This window comes from Buceros rhinoceros, unplaced genomic scaffold (genome assembly GCF_000710305.1).
Source record: "Buceros rhinoceros silvestris isolate BGI_N320 unplaced genomic scaffold, ASM71030v1 scaffold2878, whole genome shotgun sequence".
Classification (NCBI taxonomy): domain Eukaryota; kingdom Metazoa; phylum Chordata; class Aves; order Bucerotiformes; family Bucerotidae; genus Buceros; species Buceros rhinoceros.
Genome location: NW_010427442.1, coordinates 71,035 through 85,507, shown reverse-complemented (window position 1 = coordinate 85,507; position 14,473 = coordinate 71,035). Strand labels below are relative to the sequence as shown.

At 38.4% G+C, this 14,473-nt stretch overlaps 1 protein-coding gene across 1 annotated transcript in view; it reads left to right on the top strand.

The window, feature by feature from the left end:
• GPR125 (G protein-coupled receptor 125) overlaps nt 1-9,222 on the top strand; it is a 43,500-nt gene extending 34,278 nt beyond the window's left edge. The window contains exons 18-21 of the mRNA XM_010141908.1: nt 4-23; nt 3,749-3,894; nt 7,382-7,477; nt 7,640-9,222. Coding sequence (XP_010140210.1) covers nt 4-23; nt 3,749-3,894; nt 7,382-7,477; nt 7,640-8,882 — 1,505 coding nt within the window. The 3' untranslated portion in view covers nt 8,883-9,222. The remainder of the gene's footprint in view (nt 1-3; nt 24-3,748; nt 3,895-7,381; nt 7,478-7,639) is intronic.
• The last annotated feature ends 5,251 nt before the right edge of the window (nt 9,223-14,473 follow it).

Sequence of the window (14,473 nt, the reverse complement as noted above, 5' to 3'; positions counted from 1 at the left end):
GGAATGCCAGCATTTGCCAAGCAGTAAGTAAACATGCAATCACTTGAAAAACTAAGTTATCCATTTCATACTTATATGCGTGTGTCCATGTTTCCTCCCATAAAAGAGTTATGCTTTACAGGCATTTTCATCAGAATGTAAAATTTAGACCAAAAAAATCAACCTTTCTCTTTTACTTTAAAGATTTCTTTTGCATTTTCATCCAGCCATGAAGATAAAACTAGTTGGTTACTTGAAAAAAAGAAAAGAATTTCTAAAGAGCCACAAAAATTGTTTTTCCCAAAATGGTATCACAAAAAATGTTTTACCTATTAGTTTTATTTTTGAGACTGACTTACGGAATTGCTTTATAAGCCTTTATGTGGCTATTACACACATGTGAAAACTGATTTCCATCATTATTAAAATATTTACTTCCATTTACTCAGTGTAATGGAGGGGAAGAGAAGTGTTTCAAGTCAAAGCCCCATGATTTCTTTAAACAAATATTTATTGAGACTTCTTTTTTCATAATGATTTGTTCTTAGTTTTGGCCATCTCTAATTCAGTTGCCATGTTTCAGCCTAGTAATAGCTGCCGCTTTGGAATTATTTCAGTGAATTTTTTTTAATGTTTTCTTTCTTCCATCCAGTGATTCAGGAAAGTTTCTGATTCCTCATGATAATATTTCATAGTGCTTTTTCTTTGAATTTATAGAGAGTCATAAAACAGTTTGGGTTGGAAGAGACCTTAAAGATCATTTAGTTGCAACCCCCCTGCCATTGGCAGGGACACCTTCCACTGGATGAGGATGATCAAAACCCCATGCAATCTGGCCTTGAACACTTGCAGGGAGGAGGCATCCACAGCTTCTCTGGGCAACCTGCTCCACTACATCATTACACCCACAGTTGAGAGACTTTCTTCCTTACACCTAATCTAAATCTACCATCTTTCAGTGTAAAGGCATTACCCCTTGCCCTATCACTACTTGCCCGTTTTTAAAAGTTCCTCTCCAGCTTTCTTGTAAGCTCTCTTTAGGCACTGCTGTAAGGTTTCCCTGGAGCCTTCTCTTCTCCAGGCTGAACAGCTGCAAGTCTCAGCCTGTTTTCACAGGACAGGTGCTCCAGCCCTCTCTTTGGCCCCCTCTGGACTCGCTCAACTGGTCCATGTCCTGATGTTGGGAGCCCCAGAGCTGAACTCAGTACTCTGGGTGGGGGTCTCATAAAAGCGGAGAAGGACAGAATCATTTCCCTTGACTTGCTGATCATACATCTTTTGATGTAGACCAGGATATGGTTGGCTTTCTGGGCTGCAAGTACATGTTACAAGATTATGTTGAGCTTTTTGTCAACCAGCACCGCACCAGCTCCTTCTCACAGCTGCTCTCAATCCACTCATTGCCCAGCCCGTATTTGTGCTTGGGCTTGCAGGACCTTGCACTTGGCCTTGTTGAAGTTAATGAGGCTCTCACAAGCCCAGCTCTCAAGCTTGTAAAGGTCCCTCTGGATGTCATCCCTTGCCTCCAGAGTGTCAACTGTACTGCACAGCCTAGTGTCACTGGCAAATTTGCTGAGGGTACATTATCCCATTGTCCATGTTGCTGACAAAGACATTACACAGTGCTGGTCCCAATTCCAAACCCTGAGGAGCGCCACTCATCCCTGGTCTGAGCTTGGACATTGAGTCATTGACCACAACTCTCCGAGTGAGACCATCCAGCCAGTTCCTTATCCACGTCTCTCCAATTTGCAGACAGGGATGTTGTGTGGGACAGTGTCAAATACTTTGCACAAGTTAATATAGATGATACCAGTTGCTTTTCCCTTATCCACTAATGCTGTGACTCTGTTGTAGGCAGCCACCAAATTTGTCAGGCACAATTTGCCCTAAGTGAGGCCATGTTGGCTGTCACCAATCACCTCCTTATTTTCCATGTGACCTAGCATGGTTTCCAGGAGGATCTGCTTCATGATCTTGCTGTGCACAGAGGTGAAACTGACTGGCCTATAGTTTCCTGAGTCTTCCTTTTTTTTCCACCCCTTAGAAGCAGGGGTTGTGTTTCCTCTTTTCCAGTCAGTGGGAACTTCAAACTGCCATGACTTCTCAAATGTGATGGATAGTGGCTTAGCCACTTCATCTGCCATCACCTGCCATCACCTCAGGACCTGCAGATGCATCTCACCAAGTCCCATGGACACATCCAGGTTCCTTAGATGGTCTTGAACCTGATCTTCTCATATGGTGCGCATTTCTCTATTCTTCCAGTCCCTGACTTCACTTTCTGTCACTTGGGTGGTTTGGTTGGAGCACTTGTTGGTGAAGACTGAGGCAAAAGAATTGTCAGGTACCTTAGCCTTCTCATGTCGTGGGTAACCAGGTCTCCTGTCTCCTTCTGGAGGGGGCCCATGTTCTCCCCAGTTTTCCTTTTCTCACTGATGTACCTGTAGAAGTTTTTCTTGTTGCCCTTAATGTCCAGCAATTTAAGTCTGTCAGAGCTTTGGTTTTCCTAAACTGCTTGGACAATTTCTCTGCATTCCTCCCAGGCTACGTGTCCTTGCTTCCACCCTCTGTAGGCTTTCTTTTTGTGTCTGAGCTTGTCCTGGAGCTCCTTTTTCATCCATGTAGTTTTCATCCTGACGATTTTGCCTGGCTTGCTCTTTGGTATGAATCACTCCTGAGCTTGGAGGAGGTGATCCCTGAATTTATATTCATCTTTCTTTAGCCCCTCTTCCCCACAAGGCTTTATCCCTCGGTACTCTACCAAGCCAGTCCCTGAAGAGGCCTAAGTGTGCTCTCCTGAAGTCCAGGGTAGTGAAATTGGTGACCGCCCTCCTCACTGCCCTAAGGGTCTTGACCTCTACCATTTCATGGTCACTGCAGCCAAGGCTGCCCTTGAGCTTCACATTCCCCACAAACCGCTCCGTGTTGGTTTACAGTTGGTAGTAGGTTGACATTTCAAAGATTGCAGTAGAACATGTTCCAGATCTTTCTCCTGCAAATATAAAGAGAATGCTAGTCTTTGTGCATGCATATGCATGTGCGTGCATACACACACACATATACATGTATCTGGAGATGAGGAAATAGTTTGATAAACTGCAATCTTTTTTCTTGCCTTCTTGGAAACACTAATCCTCTAAGAGGAATTCTGTGATAAAAATGGGTTGTTTAAGAGTTGTGCTTTTACTCGTGATTGAAACTTAGGAAAAAAAAAAGAAGACACCTTCAGTCACCTCAACAGAAACTGGTGTCACTTCCTCCATGCACATACGCTATTATTCAAGGGATATATGAAACCTGCTAAATAATAAAATTGCTGATCAGAGTTAGCTGTCTATATTTTGCCCCCTGCTTTGTAATCACCACAATATCATTAACTTGTTTCTTTCAGTTTGAGTATCTGTAACACGAGACATTTTAAAGTTAAGTATTTCAGAAAATACAGTTTCCCAAAGTGAATGATTGATGTGTAATCTTTAAAATGCTGGGCAGCAAAGTTCTTCCCACGTTACTAAGTTTTCCTTCCACTAGAGGCAACTGTAGCTGTGCAGTCTTTCCAGACTCAACTGACAGGAAGATGGGTTTGCATAACATATTTTACTTCTTTTTTAAAACCATGATGACCTTAAGATTTAGTCATAGTAAAATAATGTTCTCTTGAACTGAACTTTTTAAAATTCGGACTTTATGCAAGTTGCATGAAAAATGTTTGTAGAAAGGAAATATTTGGGGATTCATTTTTGTTTGTTGTTTTTTTTTTTTCAAGGTCGGAATAATTCTCCATTATTCCACTCTTGCGACAGTACTGTGGCTGGGAGTGACATCTCGTAATATTTACAAACAAGTAACCAAAAAAGCAAAAAGATGTCAAGATCCTGATGAGCCACCTCCTCCACCCAGACCAATGCTAAGGTGAGCCTGTTTTTTCTACAGGTCATTATTTCCCAGGTTGCTCTGCTTATATTCTGACCACAAAAATGTAGCAGGTTTTTTGCAAGTGCCTGTCATAGAAGATTTTTCTTTCCAGGTCTGTCAAGTCCCTTCCAGATTTTTCTGACCCTCAGCATTGTTAAGGATGATGAGATAAAGGATGATTGATTGGTCTTAGCAAATTACTGTTGCAATGTGGTGTTTCTGATTTGTAAATTAAGAAATTGTTAGTGCTTCAGCATCACCACTGCGGCTTTGATTAGGTATTCAGATAGATAGCAACACTTCCCATTAAATTATCATAGAAGAAAGAATGTGGAGAACTGTTATCACACAACTAAGAAACACTGCAATTTATGTAAATAAAGTTTAAAATGTTTTCCAAAGACTGCTTACAAAAAAGTTGCAAAACAGGTAGCACTCATCATCAAATGAAAATATTGTTCTTTGTGAATCATTTTTCTTAGAATTTTTATTTCTGAAATCACTGAAATACAACAAACTAATTATCTGTGAAATTCACCCTATGTGAAATATTTTTAATAGAAAACTTTAACATACTTTGTTCATGTAGCATACTGAGCCTCTGGATATTAATTAAAAACTGCTAAGCTGAAATTCTCCACCAGGTGGCAGAAGTTGATTAACTTTGATTAGTTATAGGCAAATATTTAGCTTGATTTTTAAGTACAGAGACTGCAGAAAATCAGAAATCTGTTTCTGAATATCATCAACTATAATTTACAGTACTATGTACATGCGTATAGAAATATTTAATTGGTGGTAAAAGGTTAGTGTTTATACCACTTAAATACTGTCTTTGCTTTCCTTAACTTCTATTGTTTTTCTTTTAAGAAAAAGTAAATCTGTTGTATTCACTGTAGGATATCATGCACATCACCAACTACGTGCCTTCCAGCAGGTCACTAATTTTTTAAATTTTTTTTCATCCTGTGTTATTTGTCATGGACTTCTTGCTTTGGAGAATTTTACAGTAAAGTTACCAGCCTCACTGGCTCAGCTTTTCATAGACATAAACATGCACATACTAGTTCAGATCTGGACATCTCATCTGTGACAATGGCAGTAATTCTGGAGACAAGTATCAGAACAGAGCAAACACGTTTCATTATTCGAGATTTTTCTCAATGTCCTAACATTTTGCAGATCAGGGATTTCCTGTCTGGTGGATGTGTGATGGTTTTGCATGGTCTTTGTGTTTAAAGAAGTCCGCCTTACAGGTGATAGGAAGACAGGGTGTTTATGCTGACCTTCAGTTTTTGTAGATAGATATTTTCTGAGGGTGGACTTCATACCTATTAAGCTTTATTCTTTTGTGGGGGAAATTCATTGTATGTAAGACAGTTTTGTAGGTAATGATGATATTCATTCCATGTGTTAATGGGACCTTCTCACAGATAATGAACAAGGTGGAAGAAGACTTTGATATGGTGTTCTTCAGAAGGCTGCTGTAGGCATTAGAGGAGAGGTTAGCAGTGGCTCACAGTAGCTAGGTTGGGAGGATAGTGCAATGCTTGTCACTGGTTGGAATTTCTCAACTGTGAAAAACTTTGCCAAGTATATTGCTTTGCCATGCCAGACAAGAGGTTGTAAAAATAACTGAGGTCCCCAGCTGCCAATCACAATAAGGAAATTCAGTTTGTTGTGCAGAAATGGTGTTTTGTTTGGGAGACTCCAACCAAGACAGAAGGAAACAGTTTCACATGTTTTAACTAAAAGAACTAAGGAAGAACCTGGTTGAAGATTTTTACAATGGGGTACTTCATGTGGAGCATGAAATAAAACAAAGATACAACCATTTATATTTTGTAATTTTATTTAAATAGATATAAAGACTTGTATTACTGTAATAGTAGTACTGGGTGAACGTCCTACCTAAAAGCACAGCACTTCACTCTTTGGGGTTTTTTCTGTTAATGTTGTAACACCTCTTGTGTATATCCCTGTCATTGGGATTGTTTTTCTCAATCTAACTTCAGGAGAAGTTTTAGCTTGTACAGCATTCTGCCCCAAAATCTTAATATTACTGCATTTCCTCTGGCATGCTTTGTATATGTTTTTTGGTTACTGTTCTGTTCATGTGCCTCCTTGCTGCATGGTGGTTTTGTAATACGGGCTCTTAGAAATTCCTGAAGACTCAAACACAGCAACACAAAAGTGGTTTGGTGTTTTGGTGCGTTTTTTCCTCGTGTTTGTACTTTATGTTGGTATGGTTCAAGAACAGTTGTAAGCATGTTTCTTCAAGGCAGCTAACTGAACTACAGCTACAGACAACAGTCCATATTGCTTCACTCTTCCACCAGTAACAATTTGCCTTGTGTAGAATCAGCTTTGCCTAGCTGTTTGTGCATGAGTAGTGGTGCATCTCTGAGGCTGTGATTTAATAATTTGTAGTGAAAGATAAGTAGAGTAAAATCTGTTCTGTTTCATCTGGCCAGCTCCTGATTGCTGCATTGAGATACGTTACTTAGTTGTTGGATCCTACAAAGATCCAATTCTGTCATTAGGTTATTCTGTATTTATTGTACCTAGACTTCCAGGAAAGGCTTAATTTGTTTTAGACTGTTGTTTTGTCTCAGGTGAGACATTAGTGACTTCTAGTGAATAGTCTGAAATGCAGTGGAAAGGTCAGCCAGGACCATTGGAATAGTTTTTTTCTGTTGACAAAACAAACTGCCCACCAGTATGTCACCATAGTGGTTCTCACTGCATGTTCTGATCTGAATTTGGACTGGATTAGCATAGTGTGCAGGATAGAGTGCCATTAATTGAAATGATTGTCAGTAATTACTGATCTGCCACTAATGAATTCAATGTGCATTCATAGAAATTAGAATGAAAAGTTAGATACTCTAACAACATATGCCTTTGTCCTTTTGAAGGCGTACAGTTTTCATTAACACCACCACAGGGAAGCAGGAGGTACCTACAATGAGATGACAGTCTGTTAAGAATAAATAAATAGATAAAAATGACATCAACACTACCCCCTAAACCCCTCCACACAAAAAGCCTGAAGTAACAAGAGTTCTTATGGCTGATATTCTGAACAAAGTGTCCATATTATTAGGCAAGTTCACCTCTGGAACAGGAGACATACCACTTAGAAGGAAAATAGCAGGTTTCCATATTTGTTTCCAGGAGTTTACAACTCCCGACTGTCAGCTTTTGCTTCTTTCTTCTAACCGTGTATACCTGTGTTCAGTGCCTGCAAGGGAGATGAGCAGCTGTTAGAGAGAGGTGGTTTACAACGGGAGGAAAAAAATTGTAGTGAGAAAGTCTTAGAAAAAAATTGATATTGCCAAAGCCCAAACCTGATTTACCCTATTTATTTACTTAAATAACTTGCATATTTCCAGAGTCCTGGAAAGCTCTCACTTCCTTCATGATGACTGAATAAAATCCATTGCCATTAAGCAGCTACTGATACACTGGCTTTACTTTATAGGTTCTACCTTATTGGTGGAGGGATCCCTATCATTGTTTGTGGAATAACAGCAGCAGCAAATATCCGAAATTATGGCAGCAGACCTAATGCTCCTTAGTAAGTACCATATAACTGAGAGCCATGTCGTAAGATTTCATGGGTTTGCTTTTCCAATTGCTCGTTTCCAGTTAATTGTGATTCTTCCATTATGAACTGATAAAGCATAAGTGACTTGTGAGAAGACATTAACTTTGATTCTTTGATTTGTTTCTTTTCCAGTTGTTGGATGACTTGGGAACCTAGCTTAGGAGCCTTTTATGGACCAGCTAGCTTTATAGTTTTCATAAACTGTATGTATTTTCTCAGCATATTTGTACAACTAAAACGTCACCCTGAACGTAAATATGAACTTAAGGAACCTGTTGAGGAACAGCAGCGTCTGGCCACCAATGAACATGGGGAACTAGCTCATCAAGATTCAATATCGGTGTCACTAGTTTCCACATCTGCTTTGGAGAATGAGCATAGTTTTCAAGCGCAGCTGCTGGGAGTGGGCCTTACTTTGCTTTTGTATGTTGCTCTGTGGATCTTTGGAGCTCTTTCAGTATCTCTGTATTATCCCATGGACTTGATCTTCAGCTGTTTTTTTGGGGCAACCTGTTTAAGCCTCAGTGCCTTTCTTCTGGTGCATCATTGCATCAACAGGGAAGATGTCAGGCATGCTTGGATAATGACTTGCTGCCCTGGAAGGAGTACGTATTCAGTACAGGTAAATGTTCAGCCCTCCAGTTCCAGTGGAACCAATGGAGAGGCCCCTAAGTGCACCAACAGTAGTGCAGAATCTTCATGCACAAATAAAAGTGCATCAAGCCAAAAAAATTCTTCTCAAGGTTGTAAACTAACTAACTTACAAGCTGCAGCAGCTCAGTGCCACCCTACCTCTCTGCCATTGAACACAGGTCCTCAACTTGATAACAGTCTCACCGAACATTCAGTGGATAATGATATTAAAATGCACGTAGCTCCCTTAGAGGTACAGTTTCGGACAAACGGACACCCAAGTCGGCATCATAAGAACAGAAGCAAGGGACATCGTGCTAGCAGGCTTGCAGTATTGAGAGAATATGCGTATGATGTTCCCACAAGTGTGGAAGGAAGCGTGCAAAATGGCTTACCTAAAAGTCGGCAAAGCAACAGCGAAGGGCATTCAAGGAGCCGAAGAGCATATTTGGCATATAGAGAACGTCAGTATAACCAATCCCAACAAGACAGCAGTGATGCTTGCAGTACACTTCCAAAAAGTAGCAGAAATATTGAAAAAACAAAAGCTACCAACAACAAAAAAGATATTCTAAGGAAACCAATGGCAGTTGAACTTGATAACCAACAAAAGTCTTATGGCTTAAATTTAGCTGTTCAGAATGGACCACTTAAAAGCAGTGGGCAGGATGGACCCTTGCTCACTGCAGACAGTACTGGTAATATTAGAACTGGGTTATGGAAACACGAAACTACTGTGTAGCATTATAAAAAATTCGTTGCAGGATGAATCCATATGGACAGTGATTACACATTCCTTAAAGCTATTACACAGCTTTACAGACTGTTTACAAACTCTAGGTACTTTATGCAGGGAGGGAAACAAAGATAATCTGCCAAGCAAAAGATTGTATGCTTTATTATCTTTGCTGTTCTTACAAGATGAATTCTTGGTGTTATGTGAAAGTTTTTTGAAGCTTCAGTCTTGAGAGATGCAGAATGTGACTTTGTACACTTATTTTTTAGCTGTAACCCTGCAGGTGTGTCCACAACACATTTCAAATTTGTATTTAAATGTGTAATAAATAGTATTTTCCCCAGCAGCCCAGTGTTGCACTTATTTGTGGGGTTATTTTTAAAGATTATTGCACTGAATGTGATCTTGATTTTACTACTTCAGTATCTTACAGGTTTCAGTTACTGAGGAAAACATTTGATGTCTGAAATAGACAATGCAAATAGCTCAATTGCATAAAGCCTAGAACTTGTTTCAAATGAAGAATCTACATCTTAAAGAGATTTTTAGTATATAGGTAACTCGTTTACTCCAAAATAATGTTCTTGTACTTGCTGCATACATTATTTATATTTTTAGATGGTTTTGGTTTATTTTAATGCACTTGCAGTTTTAGTTTACGTAGTAATGTCTTTGGATAATACTTGATTTTGCCCTCAATTTCCACCTGGGATGGTGTCTTAACTAGTTTTAATCATTTGTAATTGAGAAAGTTAAGAATGTTCATAGACAATAGGTTCTAATTTGCAAAGGTCATCAGCAGATATGAGTGAAAAACCATTAAGTTATAATAGTGAGGAAGAATAGTAGTGCAGGTGTTCTGATAGGTGGTAAGAGGAAGATCTCTTAAGAGGATGACCAATATGCAAAGTTGGAGTCTTTGTGTTCAGCGCCACAGTGCAAGCTGACTGTAGAAACATACTTACCTGTACGTGACAACTTGCAGAATAATCTTTTCCAGTACTATACAGCATCTGTGTTTAAAAAAAAAAAAAAAAATTTCAGTAGCAGAGCTGAATTGATGAGGTTACCAGTTTTAAAAAAGCATATCATTTCCTGCAGTAGAAATAGCTAAAACATGCAATCTTTTACAAAATAGAAATCTTGAAAAAGTCATAGTTAAATTAAACTCTATGAAAATTAATTTTATTTTCATTATAGTATAATTACAAAAATTAGTGTTGAGGTCAAAATATGTAAAATTAAATTATAGAAGAGATTATTTGTCAGTGATGGGTATAGTTTTCTATACTTAAATTGTTGACACCTCAATGTAAGCAAGATCATAGGTTGTATTATCCTGCCGCTGTGATAAATTTGAGGTGGTTGTTGCTTGGGGTTTTCTCTGCTTCAGGTACCAATACCTGGTTTGCTAAAACCATGCATATTAAACAGCAAAAAATGCTTCTATGTAATGTGCTACTGATAGACAGCAACAAATGGAATTGGATTGTGTATACCTGGCTATTTGGTTACCTAATTCAGACTTGGCACCACTGGGTATTTTATCTAAGCGTATCTGTTTGAATACAGATACAGGACTAACATTCTCAGTACTCAAATGTCATGATAAATAATCTATAGTGCAAGGACTCATTCAGGGATGTTTAATTACTGCTTGCCAGGTTTACTGCACCCTCTGCTAAATGATTTCATAGTCTGAACTAGTCTTGGATGCAGTCTACAAACCCCTCTAGTAGGACAGCATGGTTAGGATTGGGTTCTAGTTTTGCTGCTTGTGAGTAGGTGCCATTTAAGAATTCTTAAAGCAACATTTTGACAGGCGTACTACTCAGTTGTGATTGCTGTTCTATTTTACTGGCTTCAAGAGAGGTAGCTTTTAGCTTGTAACTGAACTTACAGCTACTGTATGGAGAGATGCTCGAAAAAATTCATAGGGATTTTCAAAGAAAATAATTTAAATTACATTTTCCAAATATATGTGAAATAATTACATTTTAAACTATTCAACAAGGTATTTAAGTCTCTTGGACAACTCACTGCTTTGTAATTGAAAAAAGTACTAAGGTAAATAATTCAATCCTACTTTATATTTTCTTTAAATTTACTGATCTAGAAAAATGTAATCCATAATATGCACAACTGTCAAAACAGTCCCTAGATTGTTTCTTATCTGAACAAGGTGTGATAGGGACTTAAGATCCCTTATCCTTTAGAATCTGCTTGTCAAATGCCAAAAGCAAAGAGCACCTTTTCTACAGATTTGGAATTGAACATCTGTTTAGTCTTTCTTAAAAATACATTTAAAATTCATTCTGTATTTAACACTTCTGCATAGCTTGATAGCTTGTCTTAAGTTTTAATGAGATTAAAAAACCAAAACTCTTAATGTAATAAATTATAAATAGCCTTGTTACATACAGGGGGTGTTAATGTAAAAATATTTATTAAATCATCACACTAATAAACCTGCTTCACTTACAGCTATGGACATAGATAGTTTTGCTTTTAATCTAACAAGTGCTTTTGCTCAGATGAGGACAAACTAAAACATTATTTGCAGATATAGGCTTGACAGATACTGAAGTGCGCAGTCATATCCTGTGTTTCTCATGAAGAATCCTAAAGAATTTATGTAACTAAAATGTGGTAGACAGGTTATTGGACTCTGCAAAAGTGGCGTTAAGTACAGTATTGAATAAGGAAACTAGAAACAGAATCAATCTTCAGTCTTTTTCATATGCTCTTTCGTAAGTGTAAAGCAAGCTTATTTTCAGAGTTGTAATTAAATCTTGCATGAAAAAAATTACTAAAAAAATTACTGCAATGGTAAAAGAAACACCACACAAACCGTCGTTTTTGCCTGTATTAATGAGAAGGTAGCTATAATCATTAATCAGATATAGAAAAGGGAGTAGATAATACAAACTGGAGGTGAGAACAGCCTTTTTCAAGATAACTTTGCTTTCTACCAAAAAAAAAAAAAAAGAAAAAAAAAAAGGAGACTAAGAAACAGCATTAGTTAGTGCTGGTCATGACTGTGATACAAGTCAGTATTTTAGTCCATTCACAACAATGACAAAAGCAGACTTTGAAAAGCAAGTGTCACTGGTGGGAGAAGAAGGAAGAAGGAATACAGACATATTTGAAGAAAGTGTCAACTAAAAAGATAAAATATCAAAGGAACTTTTTCGTTGTTTTGAACATCCATGTACAAAATTTACACATGCAAACCATCATTGCTCAAATGTGTGATTAAGAGATGAAGGTGCAAGTACTTTCTCTTTTACTGAAGGGATAGGAGCTCCCTGTATTACTGTTTGCTCGTAGGTAGTGTGTAATCAGAACATCTAGTTATTTTAAATTTTGCTAGGTTGAGAAATACTTCAGATGTTGGGAGGAAGAAACAATTGCTTTTTGTACTTTCATTTTTACCTTATTCCATCTTGACCAGTCTTTGTTAATGTTGTGCTGATTGCTGAAGCTGTTTGTATTATGTATTGGAAGCTGCTTTTTCACATCACTGAGCAAACTGAAGAATCAGTTTTGGTATTTTTTGTTTTAGGTATTTTGGTCACAGTTTCTTGATCTTACTTCAAGCTCTGTAGTGAAATAGATGAGACAGGACTTAAGATATTAGTGAGATAGATAAAAAAGAAGGGAAGTTGTTAGTTTCTATTAGATGAAGATCTTTGAAATTTTGCACTTGATACGTAAGTGCTAAGAATAGTAAAAGTTTCAAACATCTCTTCCAATGGCTCGTCGATGCAAAGCCTCAAATCCAATAGTTAACTTGCATGAATGAAAGAGAATGCTAAATGTTAAAATAAGATAGATTAATTTCTAAGTGTTTAGAGATTGTTTCAGAGAACAAACTTTTAATAAAATGAGTAAAGACATAGAAGACAAAAACATTTATACAAAAGAAAAAGCAATCCTAAGTGTAAATGTCAGTTTTCACTTGAAGGAAGAGGACATCAGCCCACTTGCAAAGCCTGAAGGGCCTGCTGTGTGGAATCAATATGTAATTCCTGATGTGGTGACCTGTTTCATAAAATACGTACCTGGCATTTTCGTTTCATCCACGTAAAGTTGTTTGCAGCCTACGATGTTCTTCCTGTACCCTTTTTCCTGGTCTCGTACATCTACAGATTAAGGCAATGTTAGATTGGCTGCCACAGTCTCCAACAACCTTCTGCATTGTTAAGTTGTAGAGCAGTTTTCTGAACTGTTCGCGGCAATTTCCCTTTAAATCACAAATGAGTAAGTTGTTCTTATCAGATGGAGTCAAAATCTGAGCAGCAGAAAGATGCAGTGTGCCAAGACTGAATTTCATCTCTTAGCTGATGTTTCTGTTGGGTGCAACTGGTAAAATGGAAACTTGTAGAAAGGGTAGGTTTCCGCCTAGGGGAAGAGGCATCCCTGTTAACACCCAGAGCTGCTGAGCAAGATACTTTAAATTTGGAATAAATACTTGGATGTAGTTTGCATCTAATTAACGGCTTATCTCTAAAGGTTCTAGACATGCAACTCCTACAGACTCTCACAGGAGCTGTAATACGTGAATTTATCGCATCTGTTGACACAGCACTTAAGTAGATCATAACACTTTTTCATCTTCAGCTCTGATGGCTGAAGATGTGCTACTATTACAGGTTTTCAAATAAAACTGTACTCGAATTTAATCATGGCTTGATAACTACAAGGCAGATGGTGTTTGCAGGGGAGAAGAGTTCCACGTGAAATGGAAGAGACTAACCATGGAGTCCCAGTCGACTGGAAGTTAGCCAATGTGACACCCATCTATAAGAGAGGCCGGAAGGAGGATCCAGGGTACTGCAGGCCTGTAGGTCTGACCTTGGTACCAGGGAAGATTATAGAGCAGATTATCTTCAGTGCCATCACTGAAGCACATACATGCAGCGCATACAGTACAACCAGGTAATCGGGCCCAGTTAGCATGGGTGACAAGGTGACCCGCTCAGTGGATGAGGGAAGAGCTGTGGATGTTGTCTACCTGGACTTTAGTAAAACTTTTGACACTCTTGCCCACAGTGTAACATACAGAAGAAATACACGCAGAATATCAGCTCTCTTGACTTCCTGTATTTTCAGTTGCCCTCTTAGGTCAGAGCCCGCAGAAGTTTTTGGGAAAACTCATAGTGTTGCTGGCTTCTTCCTCACCAGGCTGTAAGCAGTTCTTTCTTTGCACACAGCCACTGAAGTATATACTTATAAATGAAATAGGACAGTTGAAACAAATGGGGTACAGTACTCCTGCTGGTAGTATTAAAAAAAATGGATCAACAATTTTGTTACTGATAGCGGATTTCTCCTTTCTGTAAATCAGTTGATTGATACCAAACATGCTGTTTCTTTTTCCTTATGTTTATTGCCCACAGGCCAAATAATTTCAAATAAAGTCTGTCTTTAATTTCTCCATGGGCTGGGAGCTGCCAAGTGACGTGCCAAAGAGACAGCTCTCCAAGGGACAGCTTTTCCAGAGTAAAACACAGGCTTGTGACTGTTGCATGTGAGGCTGAGGGGGTCGGTTGTGCAGGTCAGTTTTTGGAAGGAGCGTGCATTTTCTTCCTGCT